Source organism: Parasteatoda tepidariorum, chromosome 5 (assembly GCF_982258835.1).
Source record: "Parasteatoda tepidariorum strain Cologne lab strain chromosome 5, Ptep-v5.0, whole genome shotgun sequence".
Lineage (NCBI taxonomy): Eukaryota > Metazoa > Arthropoda > Arachnida > Araneae > Theridiidae > Parasteatoda > Parasteatoda tepidariorum.
Genome location: NC_141759.1, coordinates 64,872,596 through 64,886,362, shown reverse-complemented (window position 1 = coordinate 64,886,362; position 13,767 = coordinate 64,872,596). Strand labels below are relative to the sequence as shown.

The 13,767-nt window shown below is 29.6% G+C and overlaps 1 protein-coding gene across 1 annotated transcript in view; it reads left to right on the top strand.

Moving 5' to 3' along the window:
- Nucleotides 1-13,233, top strand: part of LOC107452774 (neuropeptide F receptor-like) — a 92,865-nt gene extending 79,632 nt beyond the window's left edge. Inside the window, exons 2-3 of the mRNA XM_071185469.2 lie at nt 4,443-4,748; nt 10,115-13,233. Of these exons, the coding sequence (XP_071041570.2) occupies nt 4,522-4,748; nt 10,115-11,078 (1,191 nt within the window). The 5' untranslated portion in view covers nt 4,443-4,521 and the 3' untranslated portion in view covers nt 11,079-13,233. The remainder of the gene's footprint in view (nt 1-4,442; nt 4,749-10,114) is intronic.
- The last annotated feature ends 534 nt before the right edge of the window (nt 13,234-13,767 follow it).

Below are 13,767 nucleotides of genomic sequence, written 5' to 3'. Positions count from 1 at the left end.
CGTACAACAAATAATGTTAAACATTCTCTTTAATGGCGAATTCCTCTTAATATACACTGATGGAAAAAAATCCCGTCGCCAAGAAGGAGTTGTGCTAATTAAACTAAATTTGGTAGGCCAGTTTATACATCTAAAAGATGACGTCTGTTCAAGTGTCGTGCTTGGCGTGTAAGTTTGATGCTAGCAGCACCACAGTGAACATACAAATCAGAGTTGCTTTAAATACGCTTTTTACAGTTCGTAAGCGATATTTTTCGTTAAATTTTGACATAGTGAGTTGCTTCTACGTAAAGAATGTCTTTAACTAGACGAAGAAACCATTATCAACAGTTCACTGACTTCGAAAGTGGTCGTGTAATAGGGCTGCGAGAAGGTGTATTTTTTATCTGTGGTATTGCAGAAAGACTGGGAAGAAATGCATCCACTATGCATGATTGTTGACACCAGTGGTCAATGGAAGGTACTGCTTCAAGAAGACCAAGCTCTGTGTGGCTACGTGGCACTTCAACCATACGCCGTGTACGGACTATGGCTGTGACGTCCTGTGCTGCGTCTGCATCAGATATTCGAATTGCTGCTGGCACTGCAGTGACAGAACGAACTGTTACAAACCAGCTACTTCAAGTTAGGCTCAACCAGCTACTCAAGTTAGACTTCCAGTGAGATGCTCTCTTGCTTGCATTCCTTTCACTCTAAACCACTGTCATTTACTACGTGAGTGACGTCAAGTTAGAGCTCATTGGAGGACAGAGTGTTTTATGGAGAACAGAGACTATAGTGTTTTTCGTTGAAAGTTGGTTCTGCCTAGGAACCAGTGATAGCCGTATATTGATAAAAAGGAGGTGAGGTGAGGACTTGCTACTGACCAGTCTCCGGCCTAGACACACTGGACCTACAGCTGGAGTTGTGGTGTGGGGACAACGTCACCCTGGTCAATTTGCACGTCACCCTGGTGATTCAACCTGTTTTGTAGCCATTCATGAGCAGCATTCAAATGGGTATTTTCTACCAGGATAATGCTCACCCTTATACTACTGTTGGAACGCAACATACTCTACAGAATGTCGACTTATTGTCTTGGCCTGATAAATCACTAGATTTTTCCACTATCAAGCACGTATGAGACATCATTGCACTACAACTTCAGAGTCATCTACAACCAGCATTAACTATCCCCGTATTAACTGACTAAGTGCAACAGGCATGGATCTCAATCCCTAAAAATGACATACGGCATCTGTAAGACACAATGCATGAGCGTTTGCATTCTTGTATTCAAAGTTCTGCTGGTTATAACGGTTATTAATACACCAGGATTTCACATTTGAAATGTTTTTTCTCTTAATTGCTTTAACCAGTGATCTTAAAACTTTAATCAATTAAATATATTACTCAGATAAACAAACGCATTGCCGAAACTTCATTACTCTGCGATAATTTTTTCTTGATCTTTGGATTTCTCTATCTTAAGAAACAGTATATATATATATATATATATATATATATATATATATATATATATATATATATATATATATATATATATATATATATATATATATATATATATATATATATATATATATATATATATATATATATATATATATATATATATATATATATATATATATATATATATATATATATATATATATATATATATATATATATATATATATATATATATATATATATATATATATATATATATATATATATATATATATATATATATATATATATATATATATATATATATATATATATATATATATATATATAGTATATATATATATATATATATATATATATATATATATATATATATATATATAGTATATATATATATATATATATATATATATATATATATATATATATATATATACTCAATATGAACTCTTATATCGTAAAATTTATCTGGCTTAGCTTAATCATGTTTGAAGTTGAAAAGAATGATTACGTTAATTACGTTGTTATAAGACTTTGTTATTTAAATTAACTTATGTAAATTTCTTTTATTTTCCTAACTCTTGTATTGCCTGTCTCAGAATGTCAGTTTATTTTACACAATGGCATGTAGTTTTAATAAAAGGGTGTTTAATTAAGTAAACAAAATTCGATCGCTAAGTTGGAAGGTTTCCGTCTGCGATGTGCTAATTAGTGTTATGTAAGAATCATGGAAAAGACTTTCACTTTTACTACGACTTTTATTTATGAATTTTTAAACGAATTCATTCACGTCACTCTTAATTATATGCAGTTTAATGGAATTTTTTTCATAAGCAGTTTTAAATTCTTTAATGCTATTTAATGATTATTTGTATATTATTTATTTCAATGTAAGTTGAAAATGTTAATTCGAATTATAAAAATTTATTATTATCAAATAATTTTTCGGTAATATTGTAAAATCCCGCTTCTTACTAACCAACCCCCGTTGTTGCTTTTCAATTATCAAGGTTTTCACCCTTTAAAAGTTACAACAAAAAAATATTTTTTTATAAACTGTATAATTATTATAATTAATTATTATATTAATAAAAAAATAACAATAAAAGTTAATTGTTTTTAATATAAGTTAATATTTTATTAATAAAACGTTTATTAATAAAAAATATTTATATTCTTTTTATAAAAGAATTACTTTAATAAATCATGATTAATTTAACTTCCACGACCAGATAAGGTACTAATTTCAGAAAGCAACCGCTTAAATGATGGCACACTGATGATAAATAAATAAATAAATAAATTTATCTTCTTTTTATAAAAGAATTACTTTAATAAATCATGATTAATTTAACTTCCACGACCAGGTAAAGTACTAATTTCAGAAAGCAACCGCTTAAATGATGGCACACTGACTATAAACAAATTAACTAATTAAATTTCAAACTAAGAAATTACAGTTTAAAATTTTACGCATAAAAGTTTGCTAACCCTTATGCTGTCGAGCCATGGAGAAGTGTATTTTCTGTCCATGCCATAATTAAGCTCTGCTTGAAACATTCTATGGATGGTGTTTTCAATACAAATGTAAACAGTAGCAAATCTCGAGTTCTTTCTTACTTTCGGTTAGAAAGTTTAAAATTGTTTACTACAGCTTATTGTGCAAGGAGATCTTTCCAAATGGATAATTTTGTTTCCAATAAAAAAAAATAGCAAGTAACATAACTTCTGTCTGAGCTCAAATTTGCTGCATTTAATAAAATATTAGTGATATTAAATAATCCTGATGTTTAGGTGTTTTGATGTTTAGATGTTTAGGAATTCCAACACAGGTGTCAGCACTTGATTTTTTCCTTTACTGATTCGGAATATTTTTATATTATTACTTAAATTAACTGTGACTGTTACGTTACTTGCATTTATTTATATTGTGATTTGAAGGAGGCGTTTCATTTGATGGTTTAAATTTTGTACTTTTTAGGTGTGATTCCTTTTCAATTTAATAGTGTTTTTCAATTGTGGTGAAAGTTATTTTTTTATTTTTTGTTTTGTTTTTTCATTAAGGGGCCTCGGGGCACTGGTTAAATCTACTAGCAACAGAAAGGCTCCCGTGTGTTTATGGGCAGTGTGTCCCCTGATGAAGTACGGTTCTGCAAACACGCATTTACATTTTCATTTTTATTTTAATTATAAAGATTTTAATGTCTCATTTCCATTTTATGTAAAGCAAATTTGGTTTCAGCTGGCTTGTGCGCTTTTCCAATTTGATTTAATTATTTAATGTTTCAATGGGTTTATTTACCTCCTATGCATCAAAATTGACTAAGTAAATTGGATTGATTTTATAATCTGATTAAATAATCCTGGTGAGTTTGAAGTTTAAATTTGTTTTAGTTATTTATAGATATATTGTTTAAAAAAAGTCGTTATAGTTGTTATATTTCGAAAGAACTCTTTTTTTTTTTGCGGTCCTGACTTGACTTCGTTTGACTTGTTACTATTTGTTCATGCACTGCGCATACGTTAGTGTCAGCATTTAATTAAAACTGCGAGATGAAGTTTATTTTACAACTTATTTAGATTTAAATTAAGTTAGTATAATGTCGACAAAGTAATAAGCGTCTTATAACGACTTTTACTCTAATGTTAACATTTTTTATTCTTATGTCTCAAACTATATGTTTACTATCTATCTTCCAACCACATATGTTTATTATTTTGTAACTACATGTAATGTCTTTTTACTATTTAATTCAATGAACTCGTTGAGTTAAATAGCCTTAAAATACACCGGATACTGTAACCCTGAATTATAGGCGATAAAGGGCCTGCTGCTCTCCCTAATGTAGTAAAATCATCCAATAAAATTACGTTTTATTGGATTTTAATTTCAGTATTTTTATTTGAGCTTTTGATACTAACCATTTAGGCTTTCCCAATAACACTTGAATCACCAAATTTTCTCAATGTTTGCTTATTTCTTGTAGGTTTATTTCCTCTAGTAACATGGATCTACATGTTTCCAAGGCATTTTTTAAGTCCTGCTGCTAGTCATCTACGCACAACATGCCAGTTCATTTTCCAATAAATAATACAGATGCAAACTATAATTTATCTTTCAACTTCAGTTTGCTTCAAGCCTTGGATGTTCTGGAAGAGCATTTTTCAAATGACAAAATTTTTGGATATAATATTGAAACAGCCATCATAGCTAGCTATACAACACTCATGGCAATCGGACTTTTCAGCAATGTTTTAGTTTGTTGTGTCATTCTGGCTAATACAAAAATAAGGTAAGTTGCCTGGTCTCAGTTGAAGCAATTCTAGATCTTAACAAGCTAACATTTCAGAAGTTAATTTGTTCAAGAATATTTTAGTTTGTACTAGAGTCATTCTGGCTAATACGAAAATACGATAAGTCGACTGGTCTCAGTTGACGTAATTGCAAGTATTAACAAATTAACATTTTAAAAGTTAATTTTTGCAGTTATATTTTAGTTCGTAGTATCATCCTGACTAATGCTAAAATACGGTAAGTTGCCTGGTTTTCGTTGACCTAATTTAAGTTTTAATACGCTAACATTCTAGAAGCTAATTTTTTCAATTATATTTTAATTTGTAGAGTCATTTTGGCTAATACAAAAATACGATAAATCGACTGGTCTCAGTTGACGTAATCGCGAGTATTAACAAACTAACATTTTAAAAGTTGATTTTTTAATAATATTTTAGTTTGTAATGTCATTCCGGCTAATACAAAAATTCTGTAAAATGCCTGGTTTTAGTTGAACAAATTTTAAGTTTTAACAAACTAACATTTCGGAAGTTAATATTTTCAAAAATATTTTAGTTTGTTAGTATCATTCTGACTAATACTAAAATACGGTAAGTTGCCTGGTTTTAGTTGACCTAATTTTTAGCAAGCTAGAATTTCAGAAGTTAATTTTTTTAATAATATTTTAGTTTAATGATACTTAGTTTAAAATGTCATTCTGGCTAATACTAAAATACTGTAAGTAGACTGGTTTAGTTGACATGACTTCAAGTTTTAACAAGCTAACATTTTAGAAGTTAATTTCTTTAATTATATTTTTGTTCATAATGTCATTCTGGCTAGTACAAAAAAAAACGGTAAGTTGTCTGGTCTCAGTTAAACTTATCTTAAGTATTAACAAAGTAAATTTTTGGAAGTTACATTTTTCAATAATATCTTAATTTGAGGTGTCATTGTGGCTGATGCAAGAGTTCGTTAGTTTCATTTCACGAGCTAATAGCGCTAACTATACTCAATATTTCGCTATACTCAATATTTCACTATACGCTAGTTATATACGCCTACCTATGAGAGCGGCTAATGACTCCCGTTATTATCTACTCGCATATCCCACTCTATTTGGCGTGGGTAGTTTAAACTAACAGATCATTAACTCCTGCTACCTTATGATACCTACTATCGAAATAACAATTTGGCTTAAGTGCAAATACATTTATGTTAGAAGAATTTATGTCGTCCCTTTACTTAATACGTAAAAAAAAATATTATTTTTTAATTGAAGTATAATTTTAAATGAGCTAGTTCCGGAAGGTTTTGATACATCGTAGTTTACATTCTGTTATCTAAATAAAATGTTGCTAGTCGTTATAGTACAAAAAACCTTTTAAGTGCAAGTAATTGCATAAAGATAAGCCTAAACTTCAAACTAATAATCAAACATCAACTTTTACACTCAACCGAGTATTTTTACTCCATAAATTCATGAAACTGAAACAATATATTCTTACAGTGTTTTAGTATGAATTACTTTTATGCTATGTCCTTAAAATATTACATTCTTCCAAAGATATCAACTCATGCTTAGTCGTCCCATATTTTAATTTTAAACTGTATCGAATAATCATGTATCGAATAACATAAATCCGAAAAATTGGATCATATTGTAACAATTTGATATTGTCATCTTGAAAATGTTCGATTCTTTTAATGTGTAAAACCCTAAATAATCTCCATGTATTTTACTTTAAGTCTGTATTAAATAATTTTGCTTCATTAGAATCATAAACTTAAAACAATATGACCCTACGATGTTTTAGCTCTTAATAGGGTTTTCTAGTTACGTTATGTTTTTAAGATTGAGATTGATTTGTAAATCGAAATTTAATTTGCTTATTACTTAAAAATGATTTCATTCTTAAGAGCATTTTTGCTGAGAAGACGTATGGGGTTTTCTAAATTTTATCTTCTGCGAAGAATTAACCAATATTCTATATATTATATATATATATATATATATATATATATATATATATATATATATATATATATATATATATATATATATATATATATATATATAAAAGAAGATTTCTCCCCAGTCTGACTTCTTGACCTTGCAAAAACCATTACTGTTTTCTGCATTTATATAAAAAAGTCCTTTTGTATTTCTTTCAGAAGTTTGGAGTTGTTAGTCGTTGCAATCATAGTTGGAAAAACAGCTTCTCCTGAAAAAATTGTGAAGTTGGTGAGAATGATTCTCGTGCATGGTTAGGATGAAGCACTTTAATGCTGCATCCTGAAAATAATCAGCTTTTTAAAATATAGGAACTATTAACCACATATCAAATATTTACTTTGAAATCGTACCCTATTAGTGTAACCCGTAAAATTATTAACTTTATCACTATTTACACAATGAATGTTACGTAGTTCTTAAAAAAAAACTTTAATATTATGTTTAGAAATTTGTCACGATTTTTACATTTTTTTGGAAAAGCGAAATCTTTGAGAAAAAAAAATGAAATTTCTCAGAGAAAACATTTATTTTTGTCTCATTTAACCCTAATTTATTTTAACAAGTATTTAAGTTTTAAAGATCTCATTGGAATTAAAGCACTCAGTGTCCATCTTTGAACTAGTAATGTAGGAACGGAAGAAGGTTTCAAGTGCATTTGTAACGAACAAGTTAGCGGACAAATTTAAATTAGCCACTCTTCACAACCGTTATGACACGAACAGTTGGAATTATAGCAATTTAAAGAATTTTCTCAATTGGAAAATTGCGAACCGTGATGGCTCAAGGGATAGAGAGTTCGCTTTCCAATAATCTGACAGGTCGATACAAACTCCGCACCCGGCTCGCACCGATGCTAACGCAAAATATCTTCAGTGGTAGATGGATCATGGGGTGGAGGCCCCTTGCCGTCGTGCTAACCATGGGAGGTTTTCGTAATTTTTCTCTCCATGTAACGCAAAAGGGTGTTAGTTCTATCAAAATGTCCTCCACAAAAGCATACTTTCTCGCAATACTTGATCCTGGAGTTCCTTTGTCTTCTGAATTTGGTTCAAATTACAAGGCTGCGGAGTTGAACATAAGCAGTCATAAACCGAAAAAATTGGGTCGGCTAGTCAATGATAGTGATAAAATAAAATAAAATTGGGAGCTTGCAGAGATGCAGTGGCTCAAAGGGGGATAGAGCGTTCGCCTTTCAATGGGGTGAACCGAGGTCGAATCCCAGATATAGCCGGTCGATGAGAATAGTGCACCCGGCTCGCACCGACCACAGTGCAGACGTAAAAATATCCTCAGTGGTAGACGGATCATGGGTTTGAGTCTACTTGCCATCAGGTTAAGCGTGGGAAGTTTTCGTCGTTTTCCTCTCCATGTAACTCAAATGCGGGTTAGTTTTATCAACAACAAAAAATGTCCACCGTGTAGACAAATTTCTCCCAATACTTGATTCAGAAGTTCCCTTGTCTTCTGGATTGGGTTCAAAATTACAAGGCTTTATGGAGTTGAGCAACAGTAGTAGTATGCCCAAAATTGTGTCGGCTTTTCAATGACAGTTATAGGAGAAAATTAAAATTGGAATCTTTCAGACAGGAAGTAAAGGCAAATAAAGCAATGAAATCTCGCATAAATACATTTTCATTACCAGTTCATGGAAAATGGACAAGTACAGATAATTTTTTTTAAATTCTTAATGTATTCAAAAGCATTCAAAAACTCAAGATAAAATTTTATTACTTTTTAAGAGTGCCAACTACTAAGTTAGTCTGAATAAAAAAAATAGTTTTCTTTCGTTTTCCATTAAAACGAAGATTCGTGTGATCATTCTCGAACTGACGTCACCAGTTCCCATCTGCCATTTGTTTACAATTGCTATGCACTTCTTTTTGTCACCACGTAAATTTAAAGCTAATTTGCGAAAAGGTATTAAAATTTCCTCAAAAAATTCACCTACTCAGCTCATCAAACTATAAATTATGCCCTATAAAAATATATACATAATCAATGATTGTTAAAGAAAATTTAATGAATTTCTAATATCATGGTTCTTTTAAATTTATTTCACCACCCAACCAAACAAAAGCTCAGACTTACATTATTTGACATACAGAAGAAAAAGAACGGAAAAAAAGACAACACTTTCAAAGATGTAAAAAGTTATGAAAGATAAAAATCCAAGTTCTTAAAAAACCAATATCAATACATCTTGTCGCCTTAAAATATTTCAGGAAAAAAGAAAGAAAAAGGCGAAACATATTAGATTAGAGAAATGTACTTTCTTTAAACTTTTATAATCTTTTTTAAAGTTCTAACTGTATATTCTTAAAGTAGCTCAAGTAAACTCATATATAAATAAAAATGTTTTTGTAAGACTACATAGATGTTTTTAAGCGAAGCAGAAAAGGAAGATAATAAAAAGAGCATGAAATATGGTACTGATAAATAAAATTTTATCAAATGATCTTCTCATTACTTGGTTATAAATGCCATCATATTAGTTATAATACGAGTGCTTCTTATCAATATAATAGAAAAACGCTGATATGTCCTTGTATGTTCATACCAATGAAAATGTTCCTTTCGTTGGCAACAAAAAGCAGAGAGTCTGGTTAGGGCTCATATGGTCCTTAAAATTTAAAAACCAACAGAACAATTAAGGAAATAAATTTATATTCACCACTATTTCCAAATAAATATATCTAATTACAAAATTATACGCATTACAGTTTTAATTTAAAAGCGAAAGCTAATAAGAAATTGAATCTTTTTTATTAGAAAATAACAACCATTTCCAAAAATTTCTACGCACCATACAAACCCTGATCATTTTTTCTAAGACGACGTGCTTAAATTCTATTACTATCATGTCTAATAATTCCTAAATTTGCAAATGTGAAATCTATAAGTTATCAAAGTAGCCCACTTTTGTGCTACTTACAATAACGGACGTTGATCATAGATTTAATCTAAGTATTTGTATCCTCCTTGTGTTTTTATTATTATTTCTATATGCAGCAATTTGATATTCTATTCGAATGATCTTTTTATAATTATAATTGAAATACAAAGTACGTAAATCAAAATGTAATTTTGAAAGAAATATTTATATATCAATTTTTTCATAGCGTGTATGTTTCGAGCGATTTTAATACTTATGTTTAAAGAGAATCCCACAATTCAGACGTACCTTGACTACAGTAGTTCAGAATTTCATGAGAAAAGCATGGAGCTTCAATTCGAAATGAATTTTTAAAAGCAGTTCCTATGATATTTTTTGTTGGCTCTTAAATCTCTTTTGTTTATTATATCCTTTTTTTTAACTTCTTAAATAATCCTTTTTTAAAGAAAAAATAATGCTTTGCTTTTTTTTTCAGGTCATCTCGTAATATATTGGTTATTAATCTCAATATATCAGACATCATTTTATGCGTATTCTGCATGCCTTTCACACTGATGGTGATAATAAGAAGAAGCTGGATCTTGGGAGCTTTTCTTTGTAAGATGGTTCCGTTCGTACAAGCGTCCACCATATTTGTATCTGCAGCAACAGTATTAGCAATAGCTGTTGACCGGTATAACACAATAATTAATTTAAACCAACAATTTCCGAAAGGCAATAAACGTGAAATGTTTATGAGTGCTTCTCTTATATGGATTACAGCTTTGCTTCTCTCGATACCTATTTGCATATTTCAGAATACTGTGCCTGTCGGACTTCCGGGATTGCATCTGTATTATAAGTGCGTTGAATTATGGCCAAGTTCAACTTTTAAAGGAGTGTATACTCTTTTGACGTTAGTTTTCCAATTCGTTATTCCGTCAATAGCTCTTTTGATAACGCATGTCCACATACGGACTCATTTGAATAAAAAGATTATTAAAACGGATAGTGATGCATCGAGTATTGATAACGCTAGCGTGCACAATGAGAGATTCCAAAGAGATCTGAGGCGAAATACTCGAGCTACAATGGTGCTACTGTTAATTTCAGTTGTGTTTACTGTTAGCTGGCTTCCATGGAACGGGTTAAACTTGCTGGTGGAATTCCATCCAAATATATTGGAGCCAAAAGATTTGTATTTATCGTTTGCAATTTGTCACATGACAGCAATGACGTCATCAATAACCAATCCCATACTTTATGGATGGTTAAACAGTAACATTCGACGTGAAATGGTACGAATGGGATGTATGATAGCTAAAGTTAGCTCTGCTTTGGTATCGAACAGAAGTTCCTTGACAGATAACTTGAGAGCACAACAGAACACTCAAATTCGCTCCTCTGGGGGTGAATTTCTAAATCACAGAAGTAACCATAATTCAGAAAGTCAAGTTTGACGAAATTGACGAGTTAAATTGTATTTAAATACACAAGTGGATAATATTTGCCTGCATAATAATTGTTTTTAATTTGAATTTTAACATAATACGTAATAATTCTAATATGTTATATGTTATTGCATATTATGTTATAATTTTAACATAATACGTAATATGAATCTTATTTATATTAAAAATAAGATTCAAACTAAAAGCAAGCATTTCATAGCAGTCATAGTTTGAAAAGCCAAGAAGTGTTTGGTACGTTAAATTCATGATTTATATTTTATTATGCCATTTGAATGTATTTGCCTACTTTTTTATTTGTTTTGATTGTTAACATACACGTTCTATCCGAAATATAAACAAACATTTCATCGTAGCCTTAGTTTAAAGAGCAAAATATAGTTTAAATTCCATTAATAATTGATATTTTTATACTATTCGAATGCAATTACTTAAATAATGATTATTTTTTACATAATTTGAATATTAATATATAAGTAAAATTCAAATTAAAAACAAGCATTTCATCTTTGCCTTAGTTTAGAATGTTGAAAATTGCTTATTTTATTCTATTAATGTCTCATTATACAACATAAAGGTATTTGCTTGTACCGTAACCAATTTTTATTTATTTTGAGAGTTAAAATATAAAAAAATTCAAATTAAGAGAGTCATAATCGTAGTTTAAAAAGATGAATATTTTTATTATAATGCATTAATAGTTTATATAGTGATGTTTCATTTTAATTATTTTCTAATTATAAAAACGCGTTTGCTACATGAAAAATAGTTAGTCTTCTGACAGGCAAGTGAAAAAACTAGAGAAATAGTAAACAGTTCTTTTTAACTGATTGCACTAAAAACTAAGAAATAGCACCAATGCACATTTTCTACTTTATATAAAAAATTTAGTGTCATATTTTTTCCTTGTAAACTTCATTATCATAACTCATTTTTATTCACCACAATGCATGGAAATAATTTTTATATACCTAATACTTAAACATCAAATGTATAAGTCGTATTATTTTAAAAGTCAAATAAAATTATCATTAAGAGGTGATCCGGCATTTTTTTTACTTAACTTATTTTTTTTATACTCAAGTATTTTCTTTTTATTTAAATTATTGCAAACTATCTATTCATGCTTCATAAGCTTGCTGATTTTTCTTACTTATATGGCACAACTTTAATAGGCTTGCTAACTACTTTTGAAAATCTGATGCCAATCTTGTTGTTTTGCATTCACATAAAAATTTAGAATTCAGAAATTTGATCGAATTTAAAAATAATATTCCATTATTTACACTGCTGCATGAGATTATTTTTAAATATTTACGAACATTAACTTTTTTGTGATTTAAAATATGCTAAATATTTCAAAGTTAACAATAAACTATTAATTATTGTATTTTATTACATAAATTTAACAGAGTTTCAATGTGTATGACAATATGCTTGTATGTGTGCATGCGTTTTAAATAAAACTCATTGCATTTTCGCTAAACTAATTTTTTTCTAATAACGTAAAGTATTAAAATTATTTAGCGAAGACGTAAAATACAATTAAAATCTTTCTAAAAAGCATTAATTTATATTAACAACATTACTGATGGCTTTAACCATCAAATGTAACTAGGTATGTATTTATGTGCGTGAATTGGAATGACAAAACTATTAATAAAACTATTAATATTTATGTACTTATTACTTTCAAAGTTTTAGATTACTAATTTAGAATATTTTTACTATTAATTATTGTTAATAAGTGCTGTTCTAAATTTGTTCTTTTGGAACAAATTTATAGATAACTAATTATTGGTTGAAATAGTCAAAAAGCTAAACTAATATGCAAAACTATGTTTTGACTGTGATATAAAAATGCTTAAAACCCATTTAAATAGAATTCATTTGAATATTAATTTTTGTAAATAAATTACATTCCTATTTGTATGAATAATTAAGAATTGTATTGTTTGGAATTTATTACTTACTTTTATGTTGTGTGCTCATTGTTTAAGACATCACTTTAATTTATTTTGATGCGACTTTAAAGTTTTAATTTAGAAATAAAAATGACAAAGTGTTTTAATTTCTCAATTTGATGATTTCAATTATTATGCTTTCAAGAATTATGCTTGCGTAATAAAATATGTATTTTCTTGCTCTTAGCTAGTTTTATTTGAAAAAAATTTCAAATTTTCTGAATTAAATATAAATCTTATTAGGTGTTTAGCCTTATTAAAATTTATGAGATATACACTGAAGAGCCATTACATTATGACCACCCTGCTAATAACATGTAGGACCACCTTCTGCCCTCAAAACTGTTAGCACCCGCCATGGCATTGATTCCACAAGGTGCTGATAGGTTGTCTGAGGTATCTGGTACCAAGCGCTCACCAACTGGTCCTGCAATTCCCTCACATTGTGAGGGGGTAGCGTGGCAGCACGAATTTGGTTTTCCAAGTAGGACCACAAATGCTCTCTTGGATTAAGGTCAGCTGTATTTGGGGGCCAAGATATGACATGAAAGTCACTGAAATGTTCCTCGAAGCAATCCATAACGATTCGACCCTTATGACATGGTGCATTATCCTGTTGGCAAACACCATCACTCGGAGGAAAAACTGTTTGCCATGAATGGGTGAACCTGGTCTGCAACTATGTTCAAAAAGCTTACTGACGTCAGGGATTGTTC